The following is a 14,856-nucleotide window of genomic DNA, read 5'->3' as shown; positions in this document are numbered from 1 at the left end:
GCAGAATTTCTGTGATTTCTAACATGGGTGCTCACACAATGTGAGTTAAGCAAAATAATATTCTAACTTTTGAGAGCCACACTCTCTCAGCCGCAGCCCTCTCATGATGATTAGGACTTGGGCCCTTTAGAATTAAGAAGTGAAGAAAATGACTCATTTTAACCAAAAATTTTAAAGATTACTAATATGTCAATCATCTTAAAGCCCTTTGTTTCTCTTTGAACCACAGGAGAATTAGTCTTGTGTCAGTCTTGATTTTTAATTGGTGGTGTCTGTTGTCCTCTGAAAATATCTGTTTTTCCAAAATATTCTCATTAGCTTAACATGCACTTGCTTCGTCCTGATTTCTTTGTCCCACTAAGAACAGCCGTTTTAATAGGCAGTAAGCTAATTTTTGTAAACTGTTGTAAAGTAGAAGGGGTTGTGGGTACAAGTAGCCCGGCTTGAAGCTTGATTGTCCCTTTGTGAAAAAAGAGCCGAATTGGATGAATTCTTTCAATAGCTCGGTCCAGATTCAGGTGTGTTAAAGCCATTGGCTCAAAGAAAACTTCACAATGCAAAGTGATTCCATTGATGCAAACGGAAGAAGTACCACATCTTTGTGAACTTTATACCATGTCTATAACTTATTTCCTTCCCTTTGTTGTTCATGGCCTTGTCATTTCCACAGCCCGGATGCTGCTGATAGCACTTCTTTTGACGTCCAGTTAGGTGATATCATCCTGACAGCAACAGACGGGCTTTTTGACAACATGCCCGATTACATGATCCTCCAGGAGCTGAAAAAGTTAAAGGTAATGGATAGGAAAGCTCACCTGCTGAACCCAGCACTTCTCCACAAGCTGTCAAGGGGCCTTAACCCAGGGTGGGCAGTGCAGGCCAAGCCCCAGTCTGCCAACTTGGGCAAAGGAATCATAGTTCAGATCTTTCAAGTGAATGCATATGTAAAGACTGGAAAGATCAGGTTAAGGGGTGTGTGTGTGTGTGTGTGTGTGTGTGTGTGTGTGTGTGTGTGTGTGTGTGTGTGTGTCCGTTCGATCAAACCTGTACCTGCTTATGCACAAGCCATCCGCCAGGAATGTAGGCGGAGTTAGGAAGTGTTAAGAGAATAAGCAGCAAAGGATAATTTTTACCTCATTTTATCCTTTCTACTTCTCTTCCTCCTCTTCTGGTCATAGCAGATCTGGCAAGAGATGGAGATGACAAACTGCCCAGGATCCACCCAGAGCTGGGTGCGGTTCAGAAATCAGTGTCATCCGCACTCCTACCAAAAAGCTTTATCTCTTAGAGAGACCCTAGAAGGAAATGAAGGCAGCCTTTTCTGCTCCTTTGGTCTCTACATTTTTACTCACATTAGGCACATAGTCCAGTGTTTGTATAAGTAGCTGTTTCCTGAAGATTGTAAGTTTAGGAAGGGTGGCCCTTTGGCTCTCATGCTGGGCCTTGTGGGCTGGGGGTGAGGGGATGTTCAAGACAGCAGACATTTATGAAAGTGCACTGTGTGCCCAACCTCTGGGGATGCAAAGAAAGGCAAAACCCAGACAGGCCCTGGCCTCCCAGTCTAGTAATGGAGACTACATGCAAAAAGCTCTGTACAAACAGGGTGGCACCAGGATTAAGGAGGACTGAGAGCAGCTTCTTGACTTAAAACTCAGAAGAAACCATGAGGCAGAGATGAGGAGGGAAAGAGTTCCAGGCATTGGGGATAACCAGGAAAAATGCCTGGAGTCAGGAGATAGAGCGTTGGGTGGAGGACTAGTCAGCTGGCCAAGGACACTGAATCCTAGTACACATGGACAGGAGGGAGTGATAAGAAGACTAGAAGAGTTTTAAAGGGCAGCCAGAGGATTTTCACTTGATCTGGGAAGTAACAGGGAGTGACATGGTCAGATCTGTGCTTTAGGAAGACCTCTTTGCCAGCCCAGGGGAGGATGAACTGAAATGGAGAGAGACTGGAGGCAGGGAGGCCAGCCAGCAGTCTGCTGCACTGGGAGCTGAGGAAGTGATGGAAAGATGTAAAATATAGTTTGAAAAATATTACTTAATTAACGTTCTACTGATGCTTATGTTATAGTAAGAAATTGTGTTCTTCCTCACTCAAAACTTATGATCCTCTGTGGATTAGTCCTTTTAAAAATAATTCATTTGTCCTTCATTGCAGAATTCAAATTTTGAGAGTATACAACAGACTGCAAGAAGCATTGCTGAGCAAGCTCATGAGCTGGCGTATGACCCAAATTACATGTCACCTTTTGCCCAGTTTGCATGTGACAACGGATTGAATGTGAGAGGTAAGTAAGCCATGGGAAGCTTTTGGAGTGCTGGGCCACGGGAGGGGAATGAAAGGCTCCTCAGCAACAAAAACACTGTCCTTTCCCTCATTTGCCCCTCCCCTACCTGTGCCTTTGGACCAAGGTCACCGGGATGGTGACCACCTCGTAGCACCTGACCCTGTTGGCTGTACAGAACAGGGATGACCTGGAAGTCGCCAAGTACCAGAACCTCACTCTTTGAACTGAGCCCAAAAGGCCTCTGGACAGATCCAGGAAGAGACTGGGCATTCCAGGCAGTTTTTTGCCAGTGTGTGCTTCACATGTTTGACATTCTGCTTCCTCTCTTACTACTACAGAGTTTGCTTCAGAAAGAGAGACGATGTTAAAACTATTCCTGGTTGCTTGTAGATACATGGTATCTACAAAGAGAATAGTGTAACTTTACCATCATGATACCATAGCGCTCTCCTGGAGCTTCTCATTAGATGAATTCTTTCGATCACTTTGTCCAGTTAGTGTGTGTCTGCCAGATCGTGAGACTGGTGGGCTTCTGGCAGTTGCTGAATCCTAGTATGCAAAGTAAGAACTCATGCCACAGCTGCTTTGCAGAAATAAGTGTTATCCACATAATGGGAAAAATCACCTTAAGTAGATCATATCATAGTCTTGGCCCTTACTGCCTTTGTGACCTTGGCCAAGCAGATGGACCTCTCTGACCTCAGTACATTCAGTGTCTTCAAATCCTAAACCAGTGGTCCTTCCACAAAGCACAATCCCCTCGTGGAAGGTGACTGATGGGGAGATGCTCACAAGCTCCGGGAGGTGCTGCCTGGGCTTTTTAAAAACCAGTTTCTCTTTCTAGGAGAATCATACCATGCTCTGTCCCACTGCAGTATACTGATAGGCAGAACCTGCCTCACCACACTTGAGGCTTTGATGCTTTCAACCATCTCTCTCTGTCTTCTTGTTTGTGGTAAAGATATTGTAATCCTTTCCTTTCAGGGGGAAAACCCGATGACATCACCGTCCTCCTTTCCATTGTAGCTGAGTATACAGACTAACTCACCTCAGTGTCAACCTCTGCGTCCCTCTTCCTGTGTATGGACTGTTCCTGCTGGCAGGACCTTGTTTTCCTTTGCCACTGATCTCAATGGCCAGTGATTTACGCCTGTCGCCTGTCTTTTTACAACCCACTTGAGATCCTTGTTACAAACCACTGCTGTCATCCTGCTAGCTCGTGTCTGCCGGCAACGACTGGAGAAAAAGCAAGACTTGAAGCGTGTCCTTCGTTGCTAGTCATCCTTTGCAGGGAGAGGTGGAAGGAAGACCTTCAGAGCCAAATAAATGGCTGCTACTTCTCAGAGTTCAGTCGGTGAAGCATTGAAAAGGAGTAATGTTGGTAGATTGTGATTCAAAACTAGAATGTGTAAAACTTATTTTTTAAAAAGCCCCCACAAACCATATACTACCGCGTCTAGTAGAAAGACGCGTCACTCGTCGAAGGAAATGTTACACGTGAACCTTCACATGCGTAGTCTGTTGTTGTAAGATGACAGAGTACGTCTGTGTGTTTCTGGTATAACCCCCTATTTTCCAGGGGCTTATAATTCTGCTGTAAAACATTGCTTTGAATTCATCTTAAGCTCTGGATTCATCTTAAAGTCTTGAGCCCAAGAGCCCTTTTATTACAAAATTGAGAGAAAAATCAGTTTAAATTCTTTGGATGCAAATGTTTGTGCTTTTTAAAACGATGCTTAATTGTGCTCCAGTGACTAAAATTTTAGTAGCGTTCGTTAGTCCAGAGGAAATGGGCTTTTGGGACAGTATTGAAAAGCTGAGAGGGTTAGGAGTAGGAGAGGGGAGCCATTCTTTGCTAAGTTTAATTGGAGGTCAGGGGAGAGGAAAGATTATTCCTAAGGTTGTGAAACAAACTCTTCAAAGCCCAGAGATTTAAAATTATGGCTGAAACCCGCTTCATCTGTCTGACTATGTTATAGGGAAGTATTCCAGTGTCTCTCTGTGCAAGAGCAGGAGGCAGGATGGAGGGCCAAGGACTTGAATTGGGCTGGCTTCTGGCTGTGCAGACCTTGTTAAGACCCACTTTGTGCAGCACACACTGCGTCGAACTGAGCTTGATCCATGTCAGCACACACCTTTCGTGATGGCAAGAGCACTTGAAGGCCCCAGAAAAAAAATTCTGTGTGAAAATCTGACATTTGAAATTTCCCTAAAAGAAATCTACAGGTGTCAGATTCAAACTTAATGTTTACAGTTTCTGAATAGCCATTTTCCATTTAAATTACCCAGCATCCAAATTCTCCATTATCCACAAGCTCACCTTTACTTTTGAGGCTCATTTAAAAGTTGACTGCTATAAAGATATATTTTTGCGTCAGTTTTCCTTTTTACATTAACTTGGTGGTAGAAAGATATATACTTAGAAATCCTTAAATTAAAGCCATGCTTTATATATACACATATATATACACACACACACACACACACACACACACACACACACACACACACATATATGTACACACATAAAAAAATAAAAGTCAGGTAACATTGGTGTTTAGATGAGAATGCGATTAAACCAGATAAGTATCTACTTGAGGAGAATGTAGAAAGTCTGTTTTCCTCTAAAGAAGATCTTACTCTGCCTGGTTTATTGCATTAAAACTGTTATGTTTGAGGTTACCTCAACTGGTTTTAAAAGATTTTTTTTTGTGAAGTTGTACTGTATATTTGCAAAACTGTATGTCAGGCTTTGGTTTTATTTAAAAATTGTTTAACATGTACCATGTACATGTCATTACTATATTTCAAAGCATCATGCTTGTAACAGGCATTTCATTTATAATGAGAATGAGTTATTCATTTGTAAGCCATTCAGTAATTTATCTACTATTCCTAAATTGGCATAATGTTAGATATATATATATAGATATAGATATAGATATATCTATATATATTTTGAATCACCTTTAATTACATGTCAGAATGCCTTAACTACCCTAACTTGATAAAAATAGCATTCTTTGGTAGAGGGGAAGGGGGGAGGGGAGGGAGTGTTAGAATAATGAGAAATTGTAGTGCTGTGATAAAACGTGGAAGAGTGAGTGTGGCACGTGGCGGGTATTTATTTTGCACAAACTATTTGCAGTCTATATGTTTTTAAGAAACAGAAGGTTGCATCCAGATGGATTTTTTTTTTGAAAGAAATATGTTCATACTTAGACTGATGACTTAATTTCTTTTGTTTGGGGTTTTAAATTTCTTCTGGTCTGAGGTATTTGGCCTTATGATCTGGATGTTTTTGCATTAATTTTCCAATGCCTACAATTTTGGTTCCTGGGAAGAGGGGAGCTGGCAAATTACTGGCTACTCTCTGCTCAGACTAAACCCCAAATAGTCTTTATAGAGCTGGACAGGTGGTATGTTACACAGTTTACTTAATCAGCTTAAAGTCTTGCTTGACAAATGGTTGTTAGAGAATACAATTGACAATTTGTTCCCATAATGTTGAGAGGAGTTCTACAGTGGAATGCCCTAGTACTTGACCTAGAGATTAATGACCCAAAGTCTTTTCTCACTCTGTGTCCCTCCCTTCCCCAGTCTTCCCTGTGCTATGTTAGATCTACTCTTTTATAACTGTTAGGGGGTTATCAATCAGCTACTGCTCTCCCCCTTTCTCTCAGTGGTTCGAGATTGTTTGGCCCTTTTGAGGAATCCTAGATTTGGGGGATGACTGTCTGAGCTGTGCCACTTTGTAAGTGTGACTCTAAACCTGATGTTTGTGCTAATGATAGCTTAAATCAAGCAGTATAAGTGAAGCCATTTGTCTCATGTAATGGACTTTTATAGCAAAAGAGAAAATTTGGATTTTTAATTTACGAATTACAAATTATTTATCCCTCACTGGATGCACCAAAGACCAGTAAAGTTTATAGCTTTTCCATCTATATTTATAAAGCAATACTGTATTATAAAGAATTAATATTTTTATCACATGCTTGAAAATTTTATTTTGTTCTGTTTGAAAGTGTGCACTCTAAACATATCAAAACCTTATTTCTTCCTATGAACTTAAGCTGCCTGCGCACAAAAAAAAATCTACTGAATGGAGATACAATGGGGTCCATGTGCTTTTTTTTTTCCTTTTTTTAAAAAAAGCCCAGGGTAGAGGGAAGAAGAAAAATAAGGGGAAAAACAGTAATTTTTTTTTTGTCCTGTAATAGGGTAATGTAATGGCTTGACATGATTGATGGGTACTAAACCACAAAGAGAATCCATTCCAGGTATGTTTGTTTGAGGGTTATACTTGTATAAAATATTAGGTTCAGTGTTTTGCTTGATGGAGAAAGTTTCCTCTGTCGAGGGAACTGTTCTGAAATAAACATCCCACACCAAGTAACCAGACCAGGAGTGTGGGATTTCTTTGGGGAAAGTCAGTGTTAAGGATGTGTAGAGAAGATGGGCTTGGACTACAAAATGTCTTTGCTTTCAGATGTTAATGATTCTTTGTCACCTTACTTGCTGTCTTTTGTTCAAACTACCGCATCCAATTTCCCTGGGAAAAAAAAAGTAATACAAGTTTCATACTTTAAAAAAATTTTAAATATAAGAAATCAGAATCTGATTCCATATATAGAACTGAACATGTAAAGAGAGAACTAACATGAGATTTGGATTCAAATTATAGGACATTTGGGAAAAAAGTTCTGAATTGAAAATCAGCTATTTCTGTTCAGCGATTACAACTGTATTGGATGGCTTATGGCAAAGTTGGCTAAAATAACAAAGCAAAATTGAATCTATACCTGTACTAATGAGAATTTTTTTTTCTTTTGAGACTATCATTACCTGTCTTACAAGAGGCAAGTACCTGAATTGGATGTCTGAAGTATAACTTATGCAGGAATAGTTCTGTACATACATTTAAATAAACTGTAAAGATATTTAATAAATATAGTATTTATACTAAAATGTGTGCATGTGTTTGTTTTTAATTCAAGCAGTAACTGAGTAATATAGATACTGTTTCTTTGCCTTCAGCAGTGATCATGCATTTTAGAACTGGGAGTATATATAGCCTTTATTAATTCATTGGCTTTGTCATATTCTCACTATTAAATTTCCCACTTCTATTCTACCAACTCAGTTCTTCAGAAGTCTTGCATTCAAACAAATGTATGGGCAAGATATGTATTAGATAAAATAGCACCATTTGAAAAGATCTTAACTCTGTGCCTCCTAATTGGGTGAGATGAACCCACAGAGAGCTAGATGTCTTAGCTTTGAACTTGGCATCGTGGAGTACCAAGAGGCCCCTTCTGATCATTTGGTAATCTAATTTTAAAATTGAAACTCTTAAGTGATTGCATGTGGATAGCAATAGTCTAAGGCAGTGATTCTTAAATTGTGGGTCTCAACCCCATGTGGGAAAAATTTGGCAACAGTAAAAGGTTTCTGAACGTGCAAAGACCAAAAATTAATTAAAAATCAAACATGTAATGAATCCAGGGTGTTTCTGGCAGCACTTGCCTGTGTTGCGTCATCAAACTTCACTGCAGCCTTGGTTCTGAACTCAAAGCATGCACACTTTGTGCTGTGAATGCCATCACGCCCACGCAGCACCAGCAAGTGCTGCGAAATGGGAAAGAGGGATCGAGAGTGGAAAATGTTTAAGAATCCCTGGTCTAAAGCCTTGTGCTCTTTGGCCAGGACCTGCAGTGTCATAGAGCACATAGCCATTCTTCAACCTTAGAGCTCCCACCTGCCCACTTTACGAGAAGACCTGAAACTTCTTTGGCAAACATCTAGTGAAGTAGCCATAGGAAACAATTCTATGTCCCTTCATCTTTCAGTAAGAATGCCCTCAATTTAGTTTTGACTAATCATTTTTAAAGTATTTTATCTGTTTTTTCTCTTCTAAGACCTGTTACAAGGATGGCTCCCTGGGCAGGGAAATGATGGCCTCATATAGGAAGGTTGTGTAAAAACCAGAAACGAATCAAGAGGTTGATAATGACCTCTCTGAATTTATCACCTGAGAAGTGCAAGGGGAGAAGCTCAGTGAGGACTTAAGTTTTGTTAGGCTGCTGGGACTCCTTTATCAGGCAATGAAAGCCAGATTCATTCTGACCCCAGAAATCTGTTCCTAACCTGCTGCCTTCGATTTGTGGAGTTCTCACATCGTCTGCCAGTTAAGTTTCTCAAAGGCCTAATAGGATCTCACAAAGTCTAGTTTGTCAGGTTCTAAATGACTTTAAGATGGTTTGGGGAAGGGAGAGGCCATTACATAGCAATGTTTTTCTCTGTGTTCGATTTCTTTGGTTTGTATTTATCAGGTAAGCTACCATCAGTGAAGAGGCAGGGAAAGGTTAGGGTTATTCTACCCTATTGCCACATCTCACCCAAATGCAGACTCTTTGGTAGTGATGAGTGCTACTTTTTATGGGTGTATGTGCAGTGACATTTTGGGTATCAGCTCCTTTGGTGAAAATTCTTCTTGGTCATACAAAACAAGATTGCCCCCGTTCTCACAAAACTCAAGAGACTGGGGAATGTAAAGTAACAGAACATAGGTAGCCACGTTTCACAAATGAGAAAGTAATTAAAATTAAATTTTCAGGGTGGTCTCTCTGGGGTCTAAGGAGTTAACCCTTAACCCAAAATTTCTCAACACTACAATAACAGAAAAGCTGACATTACAGTTTACTAGAGTTTGAATCTTTGCACCCAAGTGCCAACATTATCCATGAATCAATTGCAAAATAACTTTGTGTGGCAAGCTGTGTTGACATATTAAGGGTTGGCACTGATTCCTACAGGTTATTAGCCATTAAATAAAGTTTAAATGCTTTAGTAAAGCAGACAGTGCAGAAGCTCTATTGTGAAAGGGCACTGACCTTATTTCTGCACTTTGAGAGGGGAACTGAATGTTCAGTTGTAGTCACAGATAGAAGAATGGTGACCTTGTGCCTCCCCCAAGGCATCACAGATCCCAATATGGTCTAGCCTTTACAACCAAACACATTTAATAACAGTTGCTATTTAAAGTGACATTTTCAATGCTCTTATAACCAAGTACTCTGAACCCCTTAGGGGGTTCTCTTGTAAACAGACAACATGTATAGGAACTCATTATACAGATGCACGTTTGAGTGGTGGGTCATCTAGTCGACAGTCTGGAAGCCAAGCTTCTGGAGCCACCATTAAACATTAGAAGACTTGAGATAGTGGACCATTACTAACATCTTCTTCACTGTCACTCACTGTTGCCAGATTGATCCATGGGTGGTTGAAGTCATGTTGCTTAGGTGAAACTGCTCCAAAGAACAGAGAACAAAACTGGTGGGGAGGAAGGGGGAGATAAGTGAATCACATGGCTTATTTCAAAGTGTGAATTCTAGTAGTTCTGAAATACTCCAGGATGACAGCTTTTCACAGAAGCTGGGTCTAAACCGGACTCATGCTATTGCTTCAGAGACCACGGGAGGCATAAGGAATCAGACATTTGAAGATCCAAGTACTATTCTACTCCCACATCCTTCCAAGGAAACTCAGGAAGTTGATGTTACTAACTACTGGTCCTAATAATGATAGCATTTATAAAGTACTTTGAGATTTGCAAAGGACTTTACCTATGTTATCTCAACTTAGTTTTCAAAACAATCTTGAATGCTATTATTATCCCCATTATACAAAGAAACTGAGGCTCATGGGTTGTGATTTGCCCAGTAAGTGTCTTAAGGCAGGATTTGTACTCCAGGTTCAAATCCCAGGTCTAGAGCTTTGCACTGTTGGCACCTAACTCCCTCTGATGTTAGTGGTGATGGCCAGACTGGGACAGGTATGAATCCCAGCTTAGTCACTGGCATTCAGTCACCAATCAACAAACATTTACTAAGTGCTTATTATGTGGCAGACACTTAGTGCTGGTGATAAAATACAGAATTGAGATCCCTGCCCTCAGGAAGCTTATTTCTATTTGGGATATAAGTTCACATAAGTAAATAGAAGATACATAGATATATCCTTATATGTGCAGCTATAGCTATATATGTATATGTGTGTATATATATATGTATGTATATATATATATATATATATATATATATATACACAAAAGTTATTTCAGAGGAGGTGCTAATAACTGGGAATCAGGAAAGGTCTCAAAGGAGTTAACATTTGAAGAGGCTTTAAGGGAGCTAATGGTTCCAAGAGGTATGAGAGAGAACATGTATGATGGAGAACTAATAATGGAGAATATTCCAGGCATGTATTTTATTCTAGAGGAAACAGACACTATTATATAAAGCTTCTTGAGCAGGGGAGTTACCTAGTCCAAGACTGTGTTTTAGGAATATCAATATGACAGTTGTGGAGGATGGCTTTTACAAGGAAAGGCTGGATGGAGGGAGACCTATTGGTTATCACAATAATTCATCTTGAGCAAAGTCTCGAAAGCCTGGATTTGGCCTTGTGGTTGTGTGAGCAGAGGAAATGCACTTGAGGCTGTAAGTTCTGTGAAGACAGAATGGACAAGATTTGGCGACTGACTGGGTATTCAGGATAAGTGAGAAAGAACAGGAGGTAGCAACCCTGGGTCACCTGAAAAAATAGGAATGTTAAGAAGAGGGTTGGGTTTAAGGGTGAAGATGTGGTTCTGTTTGGGGACATTGATTTTGATATGCCTATGGGACATCCAAGTGGAGCTCAGAAGAGAGTTGAGAACTGGATACATAGACTTTAAACATCTGTTTAAAGATGATAATTGAATCCACAGAAACTGATGGGATCACTGAGAGTTTAGAAAGAGAAGGGAGCAGGGAATTCTGGGAAGATGGTGGAGTAGGTCAGAAAATTCAGATTTCCTCCACTAATAAGACAGACAAGCACCTTGGGGTGAATGTAGAGAAGCAAAAATAAACAAGAATTGGAGTGAGTAGAGCAGAGGTCCTCCTGGAGAAGACCTGAGGGTCCTGAGGTTTGTGAATTGTAAATACCTCCAGGCCTTCTCAGCTGGCACAACCAACAAGCCCTGAGGAGAGCTGGTTTGAGAGGCAGTCTCAGCCTAGGCCACAGGAATCTTCACCTCACAGACAGTGTCAGGGTCAGACATCTGAGCAGGGGAAAATTGAAGGACCCTCTGCTGTTGAGGGATGCCAGACCCAGCTGTGCTGACCAGATGTGGTCCCAAGCTGCAGCTGATGTTGAAGAGGAGCTAGCACATGCCTGGTGAGTGCGGTTGGGGACACTGCTGGCTGTGGGCACTTACAGGAGAGCTGAGTTCCTAGTTTCAATTCCAATCCAGAGAAGACAGCTAAAGGTTGCAGTGGTTGGAGTCTGCAGGGAACAAGAGTGCTTCCAGCACATCATGACTGAGGGCCCTAACCATGGCTTGGTGGGAGTGGAAAGGAGGGCCCAAGGTTGGGCGTAGGACAAAGCTCAGAAAATAACCGTAAGAATGACCTGAGGCCTGGGGCACCATTCTCCACACCCCAGGACAAGAGCTGATTATAATAATAAGCTGCTAAAAATAAAATTAAAATTAAAATGAGTAAGCAAAGGAGAAAGAACCCAACCATAGACAACTACTGTAGGGACAGAGAAGATCTGGGTTTGTATTCAGAGGAAGATACTGAAGTAAAAAAAGCCACTCCAAAGGGCAATGTCAAATGGTCACAAGCCCAAAAAGAGTTTTTGGGAGAACTTAAAAAGGACTTTTAAAAAAAGGACTTCAACAATCAGAGAGATAGAGGAAAAATTAGGGGAAAAAATAAGAGCAATCCAAGAAAATCAAGAAAATTGTGAAAAGAAAGTCAACCAACTGGAAAAAGAGATCCAGAATCTTAAGGAAGAAAACCTTGAAAACTAGAATTGGGCAAGGGAAAGTGAATGACATTACAAGACACCAAGAAATAACAAAAACAAAATGAAAAGAATGAAAAAATGGAAGGTAATATGAAACATTTCATTTGAAAAACAACTGATCTGGAGAACAAAAGAAAAAACAAGATAAGAATTATTGAGCTACCTGAAAGTTATAATCAAAAAAAATAATCTTGATACAATATTACAAGAAATAATTAAAGAAAATTGCCCTAGAGTTCTAGAAAAAGAGGATAAAGTAGAAATAGGAAAAATCCACCAATCACCACCTGAAAGAGATCCCAGGATGAAAACCTACAGAATATCATAACCAATTTTCCCAGGTTCAGTGGAAAATATTATAAGCAACAAGAAAAAAAAAACAGTTCAAATACTGCAGAGCTACAATCAGAATTATACAAGACCTAGCAGTGGCTATACTAAAAGATCATAGGTCTTGGAATACCATGTGTAGAGCAAAAGAGCTGGAGTTGTGGCCAAAAATAACTTACCTAGCAAAGTTAAGTATACCTGAATGAAAGGGGAAAAAATGGACATTTAATGAATAGAAAGACTTTCAGCTATTTGTCACAAAAAGACCAAAATGGAAAATCCAACATATAAGATCCAGGAGAAATATAAGTTAAACATCAAAGAACAATTATGAGGGACTCAATTAGGTCAAACTGTTTACTTCTTATAACTTTTTTGTGAAAATGTTATCATTACTCTTAAAACTGTCATCAGTACTTGGGTGGTTTGAAAGAAAGGTTGGAGCTGAGCTGAGGATCATGGGATGATTCTAAAAAACAAAACTGGGTTAGGAAAAGGTAAAAAGGAACAATTATCTCATACAAATGAGGCATGAAACAAAAAACTGATAGAGGAAACAGGTGAGTGTGGAGGGCTTGTAGTACTGGAACCTTACTCTCATCAGATATGGGTTAAAGAGGGAACAGCATATATATCTAGAAAGGTATCAAAGTTTTCTAAATTTATAAAGAAGAGGGCAAGAGTACAGGATGGGGGGTGTTAGAAGGTATGTAGTTTAAGATTTAGGAGGGTGGGAGAGAGGAAAAGGGAAGAATTCTTAGAGGGGTGGGTAGAATAAGGAATAGGATGGTAAGGGGAAAATGTAAAAGGGATTCTTTAACAGGGTGTGAATTAGAAAGATAGTGATTAGAAGTAAACTAGAAGAGGGATAAAGTGAAAAGAGAGGCTGAGGAAGACAACAGTGAGGAGAAATAGGATGGATAGAAATACACAGAGTAATTATAACTTTGAATGTGAATGGGATGAACTTACCTGTAAAATGGAAATGGATAACAGAATGGATTAAAAATCAGAATTAACAATACGCTGCTTACAATAAACACATTTAAAAATGGGAGATACACACAGAGTTAAAATAAAGAGCTGGAGTAGAATTTATTATACGTCAATAAAAAAAAAAAGCAGGGGTAGCAATCATGATCTCAGACAAAATTAAAGTTAAAATAGATTTAATTAAAAGAGATAGAGAAACTACATTATGATAAAAATTATCATAGATAATGAAGCAATATTAATACTAAACCCATATGCGCCAAATGCCATAGCATCTAAATTGTTGAAAGAAAAGTTAAATGAATTACAGGTGGAAATAATAATACTATAATAGTGAGGGACTTTAATCTTCCTCTCTCAGAACTAGATAAATCTAAACAAAAACTAAATAAGAAAGAAGTCAAGGGAATGAATAGAATTTTAGATATGATAAATATCTGGAGAGAATTTAATGGGAATAAAAAGGAATACACCTTTTCTCAGTGGTACATGATACCTTTACAAAGATTGACCACATATTACGGCATAAAAATTTTATAGCTAAAAGCAGAAAGGCAGAAATAGTAAATGCTCCCTTTACAGACCACAATACAATAAAAAAAATATATATTTAATAAGGGACCATGGAAACATAGAAAAAATTAATTGGAGACTAAACTACATAATCTTAAAGAATTAATGAGTTAAGGAACAAATCATAAAAACAATAATTTCATTAAAGAAAATGACAATAATGAGACAACATCAAAATCGATGGCATATAGAAAAAGCAGTAATCAGGAAAATTTATATTACTAAGTGTTTATATCAGTAAAATAGAGGAAAAAGCAGACCAATGAATTAGGTATACAATTTAAAAAACTAGAAAAAGAACAAATTAAATATCTCCAAATAAACACTAAATTGGAAATCCTAAAAATTAAAGGTGAAATTAATTAAATTGAGTATAAGAAAACCATTGAATTAATAAATAAAACTAGGAGTTGGTGTTATGAAAAAAATCAACAAAATAGATAAACTATCGGTTAATGATTTTAAAAAGAGAGAAGAAAACCAAATTACTAGTATTAAAAATAAGTGTGACTGTACTACTAAAAAGATGAAATCAAAGCAATTATAAGGAGTTATTTTGCCTAATTATATGCCAATAAATTTAGCAACTTAAGTGAAATGGAAGAATATTTACAAAAATATAAACTGCCTAGATTAGCAGAAGAGGAAATAGAAAATCTAGATAGACCTATTTTAGAAAACGAAATTGAACAGGCCATAAATGAGCTTCCTACGAAAAAAGCATCAGGACCAGATGGATTTACAAGTGAGTTCTATCAAACATTTAAAGACCAATATTTAAATTTTTTAACGTTTAAATTCTAAT

At 38.8% G+C, this 14,856-nt stretch overlaps 2 protein-coding genes across 2 annotated transcripts in view; one reads left to right on the top strand and one right to left on the bottom strand.

The window, feature by feature from the left end:
* The window catches only part of PPTC7 (protein phosphatase targeting COQ7), a 39,422-nt gene extending 32,160 nt beyond the window's left edge, over positions 1-7,262 (top strand). Inside the window, exons 4-6 of the mRNA XM_020970213.2 lie at positions 671-794; positions 2,162-2,291; positions 3,276-7,262. Coding sequence (XP_020825872.1) covers positions 671-794; positions 2,162-2,291; positions 3,276-3,334 — 313 coding nt within the window. The 3' untranslated portion in view covers positions 3,335-7,262. The remainder of the gene's footprint in view (positions 1-670; positions 795-2,161; positions 2,292-3,275) is intronic.
* Positions 7,263-9,226: 1,964 nt separating this feature from the next.
* The window catches only part of RAD9B (RAD9 checkpoint clamp component B), a 51,212-nt gene continuing 45,582 nt past the window's right edge, over positions 9,227-14,856 (bottom strand). The window contains exon 11 of the mRNA XM_020970138.2: positions 9,227-9,629. Within this exon, the coding sequence (XP_020825797.1) occupies positions 9,501-9,629 (129 nt within the window). The 3' untranslated portion in view covers positions 9,227-9,500. The remainder of the gene's footprint in view (positions 9,630-14,856) is intronic.

The sequence above is a fragment of the Phascolarctos cinereus genome, unplaced genomic scaffold (genome assembly GCF_003287225.1).
Source record: "Phascolarctos cinereus isolate Bilbo 61053 unplaced genomic scaffold, phaCin_HiC Scaffold_4;HRSCAF=312, whole genome shotgun sequence".
In the NCBI taxonomy this organism is placed as follows: domain Eukaryota; kingdom Metazoa; phylum Chordata; class Mammalia; order Diprotodontia; family Phascolarctidae; genus Phascolarctos; species Phascolarctos cinereus.
This window is presented reverse-complemented; position numbering and strand designations above follow the sequence as displayed.